The 18,353-nt window shown below is 41.0% G+C and overlaps 1 protein-coding gene across 1 annotated transcript in view; it reads right to left on the reverse strand.

Moving 5' to 3' along the window:
• The window catches only part of dnajc1 (DnaJ (Hsp40) homolog, subfamily C, member 1), a 264,300-nt gene that overhangs the window by 153,942 nt on the left and 92,005 nt on the right, over nt 1-18,353 (reverse strand). Inside the window, exon 5 of the mRNA XM_068013710.1 lies at nt 14,267-14,364. Coding sequence (XP_067869811.1) covers nt 14,267-14,364 — 98 coding nt within the window. The remainder of the gene's footprint in view (nt 1-14,266; nt 14,365-18,353) is intronic.

Here is an 18,353-nt window from a genome sequence, read left to right on the forward strand (position 1 = left end):
TTAAAAAAAAATATGCATATACCAACTGTGAACATAGCATTGACTAACTTGCTTTTTTTAAAAAAAAATAAACTTATACCACTGTGCAAAGAGGCCACAAATGACAATGAAGGTTCCAAAAATTACTTCGCCAGTTAGGCCACAACTAAAGTAGTGCAAGTGGTTCTGGCCACCACACTTTAGGAGGGATGTGAGGGTCCTTGAGAGGTTGCAGAGGAGATTTACTAGAATGATTTAGGAATGAGGAATTTTAGCTCCAAGCTTAGGTTGAGAAGCTGGGGTTGTTCTCCTTCAAAGAAAGGAGATTGAGGGGAGATCTGATAGAGGTGTATGAGATAAGGTACACAAAGAAAAGCTGTTCTCATTAGTATATCGTACAAGAATTGCGGGTACAGATTTAAGGTTTTGGGCAAGAATGTGCCCAGGGGGAATTTGAGGAAGGACTTTTTTTTTTTTTTTTTAAACTCAGCGAGTGGTAATGACCTGGAACTTGCTGCCGATGAGGGTGCTGGAAGCAGAGACTATCAATGATTTCAAAAGGAAATTGGATGGGCACTTGAGGGAAATAAACTTGCAGAGTAATAGAGCAGGGGAATGGGACTGACTGGATTGCTTTACAGAGAGCCAACATGGACTCTATAGGTTGAATGGGCTCCTTCTGTGCCGTAATGACTCTTGGCCAAACCTTTCACTGTCACCATACAATTTATAAGGCCAAGAAATCAGTGTCAATAACACTTGAAAACCTACAAAAAAAGAGATGGGTTTCATTTCGATCTGCTTTTGCGTAATTACATCATTTACATTAGCGAGTCTAGCCGAATTGTGCATTAATTCAGCTCCCTGATTCAGTTGCTGCTATGAACAATATCTCTAACTCAGCTTTGGCATAGCACATTCAAGTGGCTAGGTTTCTCCAACAAACAAATACAGAATTGTAGTGAAAAATCAAAAAAAAAAAAACTAGACAGCAAATCTTGCTGATAATGCAAAATTGGTTAGAATAGGGTACCTACTCCACCTTTTTCAGGTGTGAAGAACCTGAACAATGGATAAAAGTAAAAATATAAAATTGGGGAAGAGAGAACAAAAGGTTCCTGCAACCTATGTTTTCAATTATGCACTGAACCATTTTGTTAACTTAAATAAAATCAAACAATGTAAAATACCCAAGTTTCATTACAGCACTCATCACAAAATACTGCTTTATACTGCATGCTTGCTATTTCTGCCAATTTTAATGGCAATTACTATAGAAAACTTCATAAAGCAATAAAAAATTTAAAATGTATCAGACTAAACATTAAAAACGGTCATGTGAAGACTCAAAACAAATCTGAGCCATAAATTGTGAAACATGCAAAATAATTAAGATGAAAATTTCTGAATTAAAATTTCGCCAAACAAAACCGAAAAAGCAGGATATGAAGCTATTCAAACCAAAAGCTTAACCCTACGGATTGGGATTGTGGACAGAAGTTTTGGGTTTTAACAGGAAAAATACCAAAACAATTTGAGAATGAGGTGGCATATAGCTTGAATGGTGAGCCCTTTGCATCAATTTTACAAACCTCTTCCCATACAAGCCGTTTACCAGGTCCTCTGATTACCGTGACTAAGCACACTGCCCATCTGTTGCGCTCGCACTATTCGACAACCTGATCAGTTCAAGCAAACCAATATATAAAAATTAATGCTACCCATACGAAGAAGCATGATTCAGGAAAGAAATAAAATCTTCTCTAATTTATATCTCGCATTGATCTAGTGCCCACCCCTGCTGGGAGAACTCTGGACCATTTCTGACAACTATTTCACATTGAAGATCAAACAAAACCTATGTGGGGGGTAGGATCAGTAAGTTCGCAGATGACACAAAGATTGGCCGAGTGGTTAACAGTGAGGTGGAGTGTCTTGGGTTACAGGAAGATATAGATGGGATGGTCAATTGGACAGATGGAATTTAACGCTGAAAAGTGTGAGGTGATACGCTTTGGAAGGAGTAATGTGACTCGGAAGTATTCAATGAATGACCTGACACTGGGAAGTTCCGAGGAATAAAGGGACCTTGGCGTGTTTGTCCATAGATCTCTAAAAGGCAGAAGGGCAGGTTAATAGGGTGGTGAAAAAGGCATATGGGACACTTGCCTTTATCAATCGAGGCATAGATTACAAAAGCAGGGAGGTCATGCTGGAGTTGTACAGAACTTTGGTAAGAGGGTGCAGAGGCGATTCACCAGGATGTCGCCTGGGATGGAACATTTAAGCTATGAAGAGAGGTTGGATAGGCTTGGGTTGTTTTCACTGGAGCAGAGAAGACTGAGGGGTGACCTGATCGAGGTGTACAAGATTATGAGGGGCATGGACAGGGTGGATAGGGAGCAGCTGTTCCCCTTAGTTGAAGTGTCAGTTACGAGGGGTTACAAGTTTAAGGGAGGTTTAAGGGGGATTTGAGGAAGAACTTTTTTACCCAGAGGGTGGTGACGGTCTGGAATGCCCTGCCTGGGAGGGTGGTAGAGGCAGGTTGCCTCACATCCTTTAAAAAGTACCTGGATGAGCACTTGGCACATCATAGCCTTGAATGTTATGACGTGCCAAGTGCTGGCAAATGGGATTAGGTAGACGGGTCAGGTGTTTTAATGCATCGGTGCAGACTCGATGGGCCGAAGGGCCTCTTCTGCACTGTATTATTCTGTGATTCTGTGAAAACCTGATAGCATTCCTTAGAGGATGGATATCGGCTGGACAGCAGAGTGCAAGTGGGTGAGCGGCAGACAGCGAACATGGGAAAAGAAAGCAGGAGGGTGGGGAGGAAGGAGGAAGACAAAGGAAGGGGGTGGTAATGAAAGTGGATGGAAGGTGGAGGTAAAAAGGAAGGAGGAGTGGAAGGCAGAAGAGGGGCAAAGGAAGATAAGGATGGGAGAAAAGGAAAGATGAAAGAAGCTATAATCATGTGGAAGAGCTCAAAAGGTAAGACCTGGGAATAATTATGGGGAATGAAATGGGATCGCAGAACAGTATGTAGGATTGGAATCTGGAATGTCTTGCAGGATGGCAGCACTCATTGCTAGGCACAAAGGGATGCAACATGGAATTAGTCACATGATGGGGAGTGGGGAATTGAGATTGTGCCTGGGGTACTTGCAGAAAAGGTGAAAAGGACCGCAAAGAGTTGGCTGGGTTGGGATTCATGGTCTTCTTGGCACTGTTCGAGGCCATGCCACTTTTTTTCTCCCCCTTGCCCACCAAGTCAAATCTCCCCTCGGACTCGGTGCTGATTCAGTATTGTCGTCTAATTGTTTTCCCCATCTACTCCCATGACGTCTCCAAGCACATCTTGTCCATGAAACACAATACTGCTCTCTTAACCCCCATTCCCTCAGGAACAAGGATAACTTTTTTCCACTCCAGGGTTGTCAGTCCTTAGGTGACTGAATAGTCCAATTTTGGATCTGCACACTCTGCCATAGGTGGGGCAGGTGGTGTTTGATGAGATGAGTGGATGGGATACTCGAATTTCCGAACACTGCTTCCACTGTTTGCACTTGGTCGCTGCCTGGGCATGTTGACATTGTTCGAACTGGCTAGCAGTTTCGCGGATGCTTCTTCTCCACTTTGGGTGGTCTTGGGCAAGAGATTCCCATGCATCAGTAGAGATGTCACATTTTTTTCAGGGAGGTTTTAAAGGACATCCTTGTAGCGTTTCATCTGCTTTCCTGGTATCCTCTTGCCGTGACGGAGCTCAGAGCAGAAAACTTGTTTTGGGAGTCTTGTGTCAGGCATGTGGACGATGTGGCCCCTCCCAACGTAACTGACAAGCCATGACCAGTGTCGCGATACTGGGGATGTTGGCCTGAGAGTGAACACTGATATTGGAGCACCTGTCCTGCCACTGAAGTTGCAGGCACCCACTGGTGCTCTCTCTCCAGGGCTTTGAAATGTCTGCTGTACAGTGTTCATGTTTCTGACACATACAGGAGGGCAGGTAACACTGAGGCCCTGTAGACCATGAGTTTGGTGACAGATTTGAGGTCTTTGTCATCAAACACTCTTTTCCTCAGACGACCGAAGGCTTCGCTGGCACACTGGAGGCGATGTTGAGTTTCATTGCCGATGGCTGTCCTTGCCAAGAGGCATGAGAAGTGACCCACATTGTCCAGCGGTTCGCAGGGGATCTTGATAGCCGGCAGCAGTGTTGTGCTGTGGGAGCAGGCTTGAATAAGGCCTTGGTATTTCGGATGTTAGCTTCTGGCCCATTCTTTCCTACGCTTCCATGAATGCATTGACGAGGGTTTGAAGCTCTGCCTCTGAGCGTGTGCATACGCAAGCATCGTCAGCATACTGCAGCTCGATCACAGAGGTTGGGGCGATCTTGGTTCTCGACTGGTCCCCCGTTCCCACTAAACTGCGGACAACTGAACTTCCTTTCCAGTCAGCTTCCACCTGTACACTGATGACATCCAATTCTAAATCTGTTGTCAAGACTGTCCAACATCCAGTGTTGGAGGCACTGGTTTCCTCCAGTTAAATATCAAGAAGGCCGAAGTCATCATCTTTGCCCCATGCCACAAATGCTGTCCCAGCTACAATTTCATCCCACCACCCAACCACTGTCTCAGGTTGAACCAAACTGTTAGACTCAGTGTGTTCTGTTAGATCACAAGCAGAGTTTCCTCTCCTCCCAAAGACAAGCCATGTCCACCACCGTATCATCCATCTCAGTCTCTGCCTCATCCTGGCCGCAGCTGAAACGCTCATCCATGCCTTAGTCACCTCCAGACTTGACTATTCCAATGCTATCCCAACTAGCCTCCCATCCTCCACACATTGAACTCAAAGCTCATTCGAAAGTCTCATGTCCATATCTTATTCTGCACTGTCCCATTCATCCATCACTCCCGCTGTTCTTGACTTGCACTGGCTCCCAGTCCCACAAAGCCTCAAATTTAAAATCCTCATGCTTAAATAGTTTCATGGCCTCACCCCTTCCTATCACTGCAACCTCCTCCAGCCCTACATACTAAGTGGTATGGATAGGAGCAGAAGATACAAAAGGACATAGAGACATTAAATAGGCAACACTGTGGTAAATCAGTTCTATTCACAGAATTGTGAGGTCATCCACTTCAAATCAGCAAAATGCCAATCATTTTTTTTTTTAAATGGCGTGAGGTTAGGAGTAGCAACGGAATTTAGGTGTCCATATACAGAAATCACTAGAAGCCAGTGCACAGATACAAAAAGTCATCAAAAAGGCTAACTATGTTCTTTCCCTATATCTCAAAGAAGGTGCAATATAAAAAGTCGAGGAAATGATTCTTCAGTTGTACAAAGCCTTGCTCAGATCCATTTGGAGTACTGTATTTAGTGTTGGGCAATGAAACCCAGGAAGGATATATTGGCCATTATGGGAATACAGTGCAGATTCACCAGAATACCACAAAAATTTAAAAAGATTAAATTATGAGGACAGATTGCAAGAACTTGATCTGATTTGTAACGACAAGTCTGTAACTTGGGTGGTTCCCACTGTTCAACTCCACACCTGACGCAGCAAGTATATTTGCATTAGAGTTCAGCCCCTTGGTATTATTTTTCAAATAAACCGACAGCGATAGGTTTTGTTGTAGGTTTTGAAACAAAGTCAATTATTTATAGATCAATACACCCTATCCCGAAATTGCAGCAACCCCATCCACCCGCGCAATCACACGCACGCAACCCCCCCATCCACCCGCACAATCGCACGCACACAACCCCCCCCCATCCACCCGCACAATCACACACGAAGAGAAAAAGAGGGAAGGGTAAAAGGAAAGAGCCTTTTAGTGCGGGGAAAAGTTACAATAAACCTGTTGAACTCTCTTGGAAATAAAGTTCTCCATGGATGCAGGCCTGATATGAGCGTAGATTTCTCTCTTGCTTGATGGTTCAATTGAAGACTGTGGGTTAGAGTCATAGAGTCTTCTAGCTCTTACTGTTGTATAATGTAGATGTAGGATTCTGCAGCAGAGCAGTTCCAGTCAAGCCAGAAAGCACAAGCTTGTTAAAATGTTTCTTTATATCTCTCTCTCTGGCTGTCTTTTTTTTTGTTAAAAGGTAAAGCTGTTACCTCTTATCTCCAGTTAAGAGATGCCTGGTCTCTTCCTCAGCGGCCCAAGATGTGGCTACTTCACACCTTCTTTGTTTAAGATGACGACATTCAATTCTGGAATGTTTTAGAATAGATGTAGGATAGGTTCAATTGACACCTCTGCTTTGAAGAACTGTCATTTGTGTATTCAAACTGCCTGATTAAAAACAAACGCCAATCCTTTTTTCTTAATCAATCATTTTGAACCATTATTCACGTTTTAAAATAAGGGCTTTTTTTTTTAAAGACCAAGTCCATTTTTCATAACTTCAGAGTTAGTCCATGGTGGTTACATCATCGCACTTCCGGTGTGCGAAACACCACCCCTAAAAAGGGAGAAAAATGAAATTCCTTGGATTTCATTTTTTGTTAGTTTTTTTGGGTTTTGAAAGAGGGAAAGAGAAACACTAAGAAAGTTTTGGGTCACACCACTGTACACATTAATTTCATTCACTCCTCCTTACAACTGTTGGCAGTTGACATTGTTTGTAGCAGCCATTTGAGGTTCATAGTCAGCATGGCTTTGTGAAAGGGAGATGATGTTTAACCAATTTATTGAAGTTCTTTGTAGTAGTAACATGTGCCGTGAATAAAGGGGAGTCCATTGACATACTGTACTTGGATTTCCAGAAGGCATTTGACAAGGTGCCACATAAAAGATTATTGCGCGAAGTAGGAGCTCATGGTGTAGTGGGTACCATATTAGCATCTGATTGGCAGAATGCGACGGGTGGAATCCTGTAGGGGTCTGTGTTGGGGTCTCAACTTTTTACAATTTATATCAACGACTTAGATGAGAGAGTGATGGCATGGTAGCTAAATTTGCATATGACACAAAGATGGGTAGGAAAGTACGTTGTAAAGAGGACATAAGGAACTTGCAGACAGATATAGATAGGTTGAGTGAGTGGGCAAAAATCTGGCAGATGGAGTATAATGTGAAGTTGTTCACTTTGGCAGGAAGAATAAAAAAAGCAAAGTATTACTTAAATGGAGAACAACTACAGAACTCTAAGGTGCAGAGAGTTCTAGGTGTTCGAGTGAATGAGTCACAAAAAAAGTTAGTATACAGGTACAGAAAGTCATAAAGAAGGCTAATAGAATACTATTCTTTATTGAGAGGAATTGAAAATAAAAGTAAGAATGTCATGCTTCAGTTATACAGGGCATTGGTGAGACCACATCTTGAATACTGTGTGCAGTTTTGGTCTCCTTATTTAAGGAAGGATGTAAATGTGTTGGAGGCATTTTAGAGGCGTTTTACTAGATTGATACCTGGAAAGAGCAGGTTGTCTTATGAAGAAAGGTTGGACAGGCTGGGCCTGTTTTCACTGGAGTTTAGAAGAGTGAACAGATCTTGATTGAAGTATATAAAGATCCTGAATGGTCTTGACAAGGGGAATGTGGAAAGGATGTTTCCTCTTGTGGGGGAGTCAAGAACTAGGGGGCACTGTTTTAAAATTAGGGGTTGCCCTTTTAGGACAGAGATGAGGAGAATTTTTTCTCTGAGGGTTGTGCGACTTTGGAACACTCTGCCTCAGAAGGTGGTGGATGCAGGGTCATTGAATACATTTTTAAGGCAGGGGTAGATTGATTCCCTTGCCTAACAAGAATCAAAGGTTATCGGGTAGATGGTAGTGTGGAATTCGAGACTCAAACAGATCAGCCATGTTCTTATTGAATGGTGGAGCAGGCTAGAAGGACCGAATAGCCTTCTGCTCCTAATTCGTAAGTGCATATATAACAACAATACACAGTTGACATTGTTTGTAGCAGCCATTTAAGGCTCAAGTTTATTTAATCATCTTTCCTGTTTGGGAACTTCCCTCAACCCTATTTAAACCTTAAAAAAAAAGGTTTCAGCTAACCGTACTCGGTTGCTTTTCCTTCAACTTTTGCAGCTTTTATCTTAGCTCCTTTAAATTCTTCTGGCTCTATCATCCCCTGTGGGATTTTTAAGACTTCCCCAGCCCTCTGCAGCTGTAGAGCTTTGCTTTCTCCCTTCTGTTTCTTCATTCTCCCTGGACTGTTCTGGACCCTCTGGGTACAATACTGTGTTTCCTGCCAAGTCACTATCCAGCAATAGCTCTATCCCCTGCATGGGTAAGCTTGGAATGATTCTGACTGTCACTACCCCAGTGACTAATTTACTCTGTAGGTAAATTTTAATTAAGGTAACCTTCAAGCATTTGCCAGTAAGCCTTTTTACTAATACCATAGTACTTGTTCTGCTTTCCACTGGCATTTTCAGTAAATTTGGCTGCCAGTAGGGTTTGAAAACAACCAGTATTCCTGAGGATGGTTATCTCCTTGTCTGGTGCCTGGGACACAGGAATCGTCCTTTTTCTTTTGTGCAAAAAGTTCTGATATGTGCTCTGCTCTTGTGTTATATTAGAACATTTTCAAAACTACAGACACAGACACAGGCTTGACTGCAGTAACTCCTGCTGTTTTTGTTTTAAGCATACCAATTGGCCTGGACATGCCTAGATTCGCCACACTGGAAACATGTCGGGTAGACCCAAACTCGTTTATTCCCCTTGGTTCCTTCTTTTAAAAGTTGGCGACGAGTAAGCTTTTCTTTCCCTGCTCTCCTTTTGCTCGAGCCCATTTCGGCTTCTCCTGCATCCCTATTTCTCTTCCTAGCTCATACAAGTTACTAGACCCAAATTTAATCAGAGTTTGGGAATTGTGTATTAATTCATAGTCGCCAGCCATTTTAGCTACTTCCCTTACTCTTAGTTCTTTGATGTGGGTTCTGGTACTACTTGGGATGCTATTTTTAAACACTTCCAGCAACACCACTTCTCTCAAATTTTCATGAGGGTTCTGGCAAATCAAAAGCCTCATGTTTAATTCTTTCAAATTCAATGCAAGTCTGTGCGGGTCTTTTCCAGGTGTGTCAGAATTTCTGTCCATGCGCTTCCGGCACCAATTCATATGCATTTAGAATTGCAGTTTTAGTTTGTTCACAACCAGAGGAACTTTCTTCTAATAACAGGGAAAAGGCTTCACGAGCCCTACCCACAAACTAGCCTTGTAATGGGAGTGTCCAAAATTCTTTTGGCCATTTTAGCCTGGTAGCTACTTTCTCAAATGTGATAAAATATGGCTCAACTGGCTACTTGTTAAATTTTGGCACTAGTCTAGAGTGTCTCAGCACATCAAAGCTTTGCTCTGAATTGGGGATAAGGTTTGAGTGGCGGGCAGCATTCTCATTTTGGGTTTGCAGTCTCTAACGCAAACCTTCTTGCTGCTTCCTCTCTTTGCTCCTCCCTTACCTCTTTTTCCTTCTGAAACTGAATCTCTTCCCTTTTCATCTATAACTGGATTCTAGCTAGTTATGTTTTCAGAGTCTGATACTAGGCTTTCCTCTTCTAGTTCAGGGATAAGTTTTAAATGGTTGGCTAGACTTTTCACCAGTTCAGGTTTCTTTGCTTTTCATCTGGAAGTGACTCCCACCTCTATAGCCAAGCTTTTTAAATCTAAGCACTTAATGTTTAACTTATCGTAGGAGATCTCTCCCTACTCTACAAACTCCTTAGCATTAAACGTGGCCATCCTTTTTGTATTCTTCTGTTTTTTGTCTCTACGGTGCTAGAAACAAGAAAAACGGTGTTTATTTTTCCACAATTTTAGAGGTCAATTTTCCTCCAGTATTCCAAATCTCTCATTTCTGGTGGTTTAGATCATGGACGAATCCCAATTTGTTATGTGGGTGGTTCCTACTGTTCAACTCCCACTCTCAGCAAGTGTATTTGTATTAGAGTTTAGCCCTTTGGCGTGTTATTTTTCAAATAATAAGTGACAGGTTTTCTTGTAGGTTTTAAAAACAGTAAGTCAATTGTTTATAGATCATGTCAAGAAAAGCACTATATGCCAAATAAGAAATACTAACTCATCGGTTGAAAAGTTACATGAGACTTTCAATGGAAAAAAAATCCTACAGTTCTTTTAAAAAACTGGCAGCCAAGATGGCCACCGCAATTTGCATCTGAAATATCAGATCGAATTGGAAACGAACAAGAAGCCCAGCCAAAACAATGCTTTGGCTAACTGAGTAGATTATCCAGATCATCCTCATTAGCAGGACATTCAAAGCTATTTTGAGCTAATCATAAGTGGAGACATCCCTCCAGGGGTTAACAATGACAACACAGCCTGAGAGGGATTTTTGGTTTTAGACTTTGGACTTCATAAAAAAAAACAAAAAGGAGATTGAGAGAACCCTGTGACTGTCTGTCCATCTCTGAAAAAAATTGGGAGTTTTGACAGACGAGACAAGCAGTAACTGAGTGTGCAGCAGCAGAAGACTGCGTGCTTCCCTTTCTCTCTCGCCAGAGAGTATCAAGTTTGAAAATCATCTGTGACTGTAGACCCTCCAAGCCTACAGACTGCTACAGCCAGAGACCAGAGGAAGAGCGCCACTGGCCAGTCTGCCTTCAAGAAAACCCTGAGCAAAGCAGGCCAGCTACAAAGTGTACTTTGACCAAGGACTTCAAGAGTACAACTCCAGCAGGACAATCACCAAATCATCCAACCTCAAACTGTGTATTTAACTTTTATTTATTCTGGACTTTAATCCAACCAAAAAACCTACTTTCCACTTTGTACTCTATTTGTGTGTGCGCGCGCGCGAGCGTGTTCCTCATGTGAATGCGTGCGTGAATGTGTAGCGTTGTTTTTATTATTTTTAAATCAGGGTTAGATTGTTAAGTATAATAAACTTACCTCTTTCTTGTTTAAACTCAAGAAAATCTGTCCGATTGGTTCTTTCACGATCACAGTAAAAGTGAAAGGTAAAACACAGGAGGTGGTAAGCACAACCACTGTTTAAAAGGAATAAACCCTGTTGCGGTCAAATAAGAAAAAGGGCAAGTGGGGTGACTATGACCCCCTCCTCCCTTGTCTGTAAAGATCAATATGCCTTATCCTGAAATTGTCACAAACGCATTCGCTCGCAGACACACAAGAGGAAACAAAGGGAGGGAAAAGGAAGGTGCCTTTTAGATGGGGGGGTGGGGGTGGAGAAAAGAGAGGTTACGATAAACCTGTTGAATTCTCTTGGAAATCAAGTTCTCAATAGTTGCAGGCCTGAGAGGAGTGTAGATTTCTCTCTTGATTGAAGGTTCCTGTTACAACCGGGTGAGGAAGAGTTCTAAGGCTCTCCTCTTGCCCTTTTCCTGGTTTGGGCGTAACAGGGTTTATCTTTTAAAACTGTGATTTTAGCTTACCACCTCAGGTGAGCCTTTGCTCACTGAACTTTAATTGTAATTGCCAATGAACTAGACAGTTTTCTTAAGTTTAAACAAAAAAGATGTAAATTTATTAGCCTGATCACTAACTCGGTTAAAATTACTAAAATATGGGACACAACCATGCTAGCATGCACATAAGAGAAACACACACAGATAGGAAGGGAAGAAAGAATTGGGGGGGGGGGGGGGGGGGGGGGGCGGTGTTGAAGTAGAGTTTGTAATAAATGGAATTCAGTTACTGGGTGGCAATGTCCTTGATACAATGTCCTCAATTAAAATTAAGGTCTTGGAGTCCTCACTGGGCCTCAGTGCACAATTTCAATCTTGCTTCTCTGGTACCAGAAGGCCGAAGAGAGGCTTTGTCTGCAGTGTAGAGAGAGCAAGAGCTTCCTTCTCCTTGGTCTTTCAAATTGCAGTCTGTTTCCTTTCTGTGAGGCACAATTCAAAACGCCCCAGTCTGGCCCACAGATAGGTCATGTGACCATCTGTTTGAAACAGAAGCTTCTTGGAAGGTTGATAGATTTCAAAGCTTTCCAGACACATTCGGTTGGGGGGGGGGGGGGGGGGGGGTGGGAGAGAGTTCTGGCTCTTACACAATCAAAGGATGTTGATCACCACTATTGACAAAACCCATCTCGCTAATTGAATCAGTGAGCAGTCCCATTGTCTCTCTATTCAACGGTCTCACAGCTGGTCCTGGTCTTCTCAGAGTACAAATATGCAACCACTTTTTCAGCTGGTCAGTTCTGTTTTTTTAATAAGTTATTTGCGATGCCCAGCAAAAACCTTTCAAGTAGTGTCCCATTATGACAAAATTAATGTTTCCATTTGGCAAGTGTGAGTTCCGTCATAGTTCCATGGAGGACGGTGGGTTACTTCGAACTCGCACTGCTGTATAATGTAGATGTAGGGTTCTGCAGCAGGCTGGAGTGCTTTTTGGCTTGGCTTGAACACAAGTTGTTGGGATGTTGCTTTTCTCTTTCTCTGACTGTCTTTTTTTTTTAAAAAGGCTGTCATCACTCATCTCCTGCTAGGAGATGGACTGGTCTCTTCCCCATGGTGATTGCACAATAGCCAAGGAAGTGGCTACTTCACGCCTTCTTTGTTTCAAAAGACGACATTCAATTCTGGAATGTTTTATGATAGGTGTAGGATGGGTTCAATTGACACCTCTTAACTTAGAAGATTTGTCCTTGGGTTTTATCAGACAGTTTGAATACACAAAAGGCCAATCCCTTTTTCTTCAATGGCCATTTAGACAATTGTTCACTTTTTAAAATAAAAGTTCATTTTTTAAAGACAAAGTTCATTTTTCATAACTCCTGGTTGTTCTATCATTGCATTTCCGATGTACATGACAATATTGTCAAGTTTTGAAAATTCAAGGTTTTTAAGCTATCCCTCTCCAGGACTAAAACGGAGATTCAAAAGCATCAGAATTACACAATGGCTGACCAACTTGACATGGTAACATTAGTTATTTTTAAATAAAAACATATGAGGAAGAAAATTATTAGCAGTAAATGTTTTATAAGCCCCTGGCATTCATTAGTCTGCTATTTTAACGCATTGTTGCCCGTCAAAATAGCCACAAGAAATATTATATGAACACCATAAGCCCTCATCTGCTAATATCAGTAGTATTTCTAACCTAACAATACTTAACTATTTTAGTTATATGTTACCCTAACATCTGGACATCTGCAGGATGAAGTGAAGCCTTGGCTGGATTTTCTAAGTGATAAAACTTTTATTGCCAGTGATAATCCTTAAAATAAATGGAACAGTCATTAAAAATTAAGTTAGTAGACCTAATGGAACAGAAAGGGAAGGAGAAAGGTAGTGTGAATAGTGCTCAACATAGGAAATTGGAGCAGGCGTAGGTCATTTGGCTCATCGAGCCTGCTCCACCATTCAAACGGACTGTGGCTGATCATATCTACCTCTACGTCATTTTTCCCCACTATCCCCGCATCCCTTGCTGTCATTAGTATCCAGAAATCTATCAATTTCCGTCTTGAACATGCTCAATGATTGAGCTTCCAGAGCCCTCTAGGGCAGAGAATTCCAAAGATTAACTACCAGCTGAGTTCTGCTTTTAAAACTTTATTACTTAAGGTGCATATCTCTAGTTTTGCAATATAAACTTCCTACTTTCATACTTTAAAACCTTTATTACACCCATTTACTTTGATACACTCATTCCTTACTCATTTCACTTATTTTCTGCTTGAAACTTTTACAATTCTTGAAATCTTTTGCCGGTTAAGCCATTAAGATTGGCAGGGAATTCATTCATTGGGGAGTGGGGGGGGGACAGGTGGGGGGGAATATTTTCATAAATGGATCTGTACTTTTTTTTTTTTATAAAGGGTTTAAAATGCTCCAGTTTTAGCTAGCCAAAAATAATTCTTTCAGAAAACAACCAGGGAGGCTTGCAAGAAGGATCAGTGGGTCATGAACTAGGAGGACAGTGGACATGATATATGGAAACATAACATCTGATGTGGAAGCTGAGGAGGACCAGCAACATGGGGAGTAGAGAGACAAGGAAAGGTCACAACACCAAAAAGGATTAGGTGAAATTGACACTATCCAGAAGGATTTTTGTCAGTCCTCATACTAATTTATCAAAAATCACAAACTATACCTTCATGCTGAAACTAAAACACCCTTGGTTTCTGAAATATCAGAACACCTGAAAATGAACATAAAACCACAAAAGATAATTTTTAGTATAAAGGCATATAATATTAGTTTGCCTTTTCAGTTATAAAGAACTAATATCGCCATAATTGTTAACTCACTTAACAGATAACAAAGAGTATTCAAGAAACCTTGCAATCAAACTGCATCAAGTATTTTGCAGCGTTACCTTTCATTTTTCTCAGGAACACCAGCTTTGCCTTCATCCATAGTCTTACCACTTGCTTTTTTCTTTTTCTCTCTCTTCTTTCTGCTAAGAAGGTCATCCTAAAAGGGACAAAAGAAAAAAGGTTACAGGTGACTACCAAATGATTTTTATGCGGGATGCTACTACAAGTATCTGAACAAGTGTCAGCTGCTGTATGCAAACTCATACAAGGCTTTGCATCGAACAAAATCATCCAACGATATTATGTTTCCATAGTATCAAATTCAGTTTCTCAAATATAAATGACTAAAGACCAGCTCTATTATTCATGCACATTTCCATAGCAATCAATGTTTTCTAGAAGTTAAAACCGTTCAACTCCCTTGCTCTCCCCTCGACCAACCCCTCCCCCTGCCACCACTACGCAGCTTCAGAAGTCACCAGATTTAGCACAACAGTAGACAAAGGCTAAATTCACATTTGTAGGGGTCTATAAAAAGTTTTAATTTTGGTTAAGTGTTCTGTGCAAGAGGAGAGAATAAAAATCCATGGAATGACAGATAAATACTTCAGGGGGTGCACTTTGGCTAGCTATTCAAAATCTCTGTGAAAATGATCCAAGTGCAAGCATCAAGAATAGTTACCACAATTAAAAACAGCTTAATTGAAACTGCTCCATTACTAATTGAATCAGGGTTAGATCTACATTCATGAACCAACTGATGCTATATGCTAAAAAACAAATTAAGTCATGCTGCATACATAATACTCCAATGCCATTCGACAATCTTTAGAACGCCAACAGATTTGTCTTCATTTCAGATCCAAATGTTACATAGGGGGAGATGGGTTTCCACACAGAACTGTACAATTATCTAAAATGACAATGCTCTTATTAATCGTGTTACATTAAAACTTCTGTTCATAGTTTTGGAAAATAGATGAATTCTTAGTTTGGTATTTGAAATAGAGAAATAACTGACAGAGAAGTAAAAGGTTGCCATCCAAAAGAGAGCTCTATTTATTTGTGCAGATACCCTGCACCCAACGGCTTTATTGAAGTATGTTTTCCAAAGTGGCATCACCAAGCATATTTGGACCACTTTAAAATTATGAGAGAAGCAGCGTTTCACTCATCAGTCTGCATAATCAATGAATTTCTTAATGTTAGCAGTGAGCTGCTGTACTACAACTCAGTTAACCTGCAATTACATTGTATACTTTGTGTTATTGTTGTTACGATCACCTGGTTCATAGGTTATATTAATTTGAAGGGCAACTTTTAAGTTGAGAATTGAATTTTTTTTTAATGCAAGACAAATGAAAATACCTGGTTTGAGAAACTGACAAACAAACCTCAAGTGGTTACAAATCTAAGGGTGGCCCATGTTTATTTAGTAAGGTTATATTGGGAAGTGTAAAGACCCTACACATAGGGAACCCCTCTTAACTTGTTGATGGAGACAGTGTGCCGGCAGCTACCTCAGAGATTTAACTTATTCATATGATTTCCTAGATCAAAGAGAAATATTAAGAGTTGGAAATAATCAGTTTAAATAGCTATCTGGGACAACCCATATGTATCACTTGCCATGGAGAGAGATAAATAATACAGGGAGTGCCTGTTGGGTTTTTGATCTGTGGGCTTGCAGACAGAGTCAGTCAGTTGGCTTTTGGACAAGCAATGGCTTTCAGAAAACTGTAGGCTTCAGACAAGCAGTTGGTTTTTGAACGTCAGTTGGACTCAGGAGCAAAGAGGCCATTGAGAACCAGGGGTGTTTCTGTTTTGAGGTAAAGCCGAGCTCAAGCTGGGAAGTTCAGATTCAGGTGATCTCATACCTTGGAAGACAGCTGAGAAATTAAGGAAATCGAAGTGAATTTCTAAGAGCTGTGGAACACTTTTGATTGGTCCCAGGAGAAGGAAGAAAACCACCAAGATCCTGTAAAGTATAAGGAACTCCTGGGGTAGAAGTAAAAGTCAAACAGAAGTGTTGTGTAAGATTTTAAGTTTGAAATATAAATGTCTCAAGTTGTAGTGATAAGTTAGTAGTGTTTTGCTTTGTTTAACTTGTACAGTAAAGTTTTTTTTGTTTAAAATGTGAACTGTTGTGGCTTAACTTTTAAAAAAGGAAAATAGATTTCCTAGTTATTTCTGAAAGAATTAATAGTCCCCAACAGGGTCGTAACATTGTGAAGCTGGAACACTTTGCAGAAAGACAAGGGCAGCAGACGCATGGGAACACCACCACTTGCAGATTCCCCTCCAAGCTACACCATCCTGACTTGGAACTATATCGCCATTCCTTCACGGTCGCTGGCTCAAAATTCTGGAACTCCCTTCCTAACAGCACTGTTGGTGTAACTACCCCACATCGACTGCAACGGTTCAAGAAGGCAGCTCACCACCACCTTCTCAAGGGCAATTAGGGATGGGCAATAAATGCCGGCCTGGCCAGCGACGCCCACATCCCGTGAAAGAACAAAAAAATCAAAAAGGAGAATTAGAAAATGATTAGTAGAATAGGATAAACTGAAGTATTTAAAACTAATTTTTACTGAAAGCAATGTTTAGGTTTTATTTTTGCTAACTTACATTTATTGCTGTAATAAAAACTCCCAGCATTTGTGTGGTTTCATTATAATATTAGTATTTCAGTGCAACAAGGCCTAAGGAACCAGTTATGTGCAGGGAATTGGAAATTTTAGTCAAAGTTACAGTCTTTGTCAAAAATAATCAATAAAGCATTTTAAAAAATTATTTTCTTGCACAATATTTAAATTGGGTTTCTCCCATCTCATTGTTAGATTGAAATGTTGTCCAAATGACAGCACTCGAACACTTCGCAGTGATATCGCAATATAGGATGCAGACTAGAACAGGGGTTTACAATAGTATTGGATTACAACTTGAAAAGGCCATATTTTTAGAATCTCGCAGGTGGTGGGAATTGGGGAATGGACAGAGCTATCCTGATGATGCAGGTTTCCCGAGCCAAATGGAATAAAAATAATACATTTAAATTGCAGTCTTTAAACTTACAATCTTTCTACTCTTAAGGGAAAACTGACAAACATAGCTTTTATCTAACCAGCCTTTACTGTGTAGTAAAATTTCTGAACACAATTAAGAGGCAGCTAACAAAGCACAAAAAAACATTTTGAAATAAGAGATTTCACATGAAATTGATAAGATGTAGAGCAATCAGCATGCATAATTCACTGAACTTTACCTTTCAGTAACCAATACTCTAGTTACACACAGGAATATGATTCTGATTCCTGCCCAGAAGAATCACAAATGAACAAAGACTTGCATTTATATAGCACCTTTCACAATCACAGCCAATTAAGTACTTCTGAAGTGTAGTCACTGTTGGAATGTAGGAAATGGGCAGCCAAGTTGCACACAGCAAACTCTCACACAACAGCAATGTGACAATGACCAGATAATCTTTTTCTCCCCCCATAATGTTGATCGAGTGATACATATTGAGCAGGACACCAGGCACAACTCCCCTGCTTTTCTTTGAAATAAGGCCACAGGATCTTTTGCGTCCACAAGAGGACAGATGGGGCCTCGGTTTGACGCCTCATCCGAAAGGTAAGAACATAATCTGTAACTCAGTCTTGAAGACATTCAATGAACCACCCTCCACTACTCTCTAGAGTTCCAAAGATTAAAGTCCTTCTGACAGAAGAAATTCCTCCCTTTTCCATCTTAAATGCGAGACCCCTAATTCTGAAACTGTGCCCTCTAGTTCTAGATTGCCCCCTCTCAGCATCCACCATATCAAGCCCCCTCAGAATTTTACGTATTTCAGTAAGATGACACCTCATTCTTTTAAACTCCAATGAGCATAGGCCCAACCTTTCCTCATAAGGCAACCCCTTCATCCCAGGAATCAACCTAGTGAACCTTCTCTGAACTGCTTCCAATGCAAGTATATCTCTCCTTAACGAGACCAAAATTGTAGTAGGCAGTAGTCCAGGTGCAGTCTCACCAACGCCCTGTACAGTTGTAGCAAGACTTCCCGACATTTATACTCCATCCCCTTGCAATAAAGGCCAACATTCTATTTGCCTTCCTAATTACCTGCTATACCTACAT

Source organism: Heterodontus francisci, chromosome 2 (genome assembly GCF_036365525.1).
Source record: "Heterodontus francisci isolate sHetFra1 chromosome 2, sHetFra1.hap1, whole genome shotgun sequence".
In the NCBI taxonomy this organism is placed as follows: domain Eukaryota; kingdom Metazoa; phylum Chordata; class Chondrichthyes; order Heterodontiformes; family Heterodontidae; genus Heterodontus; species Heterodontus francisci.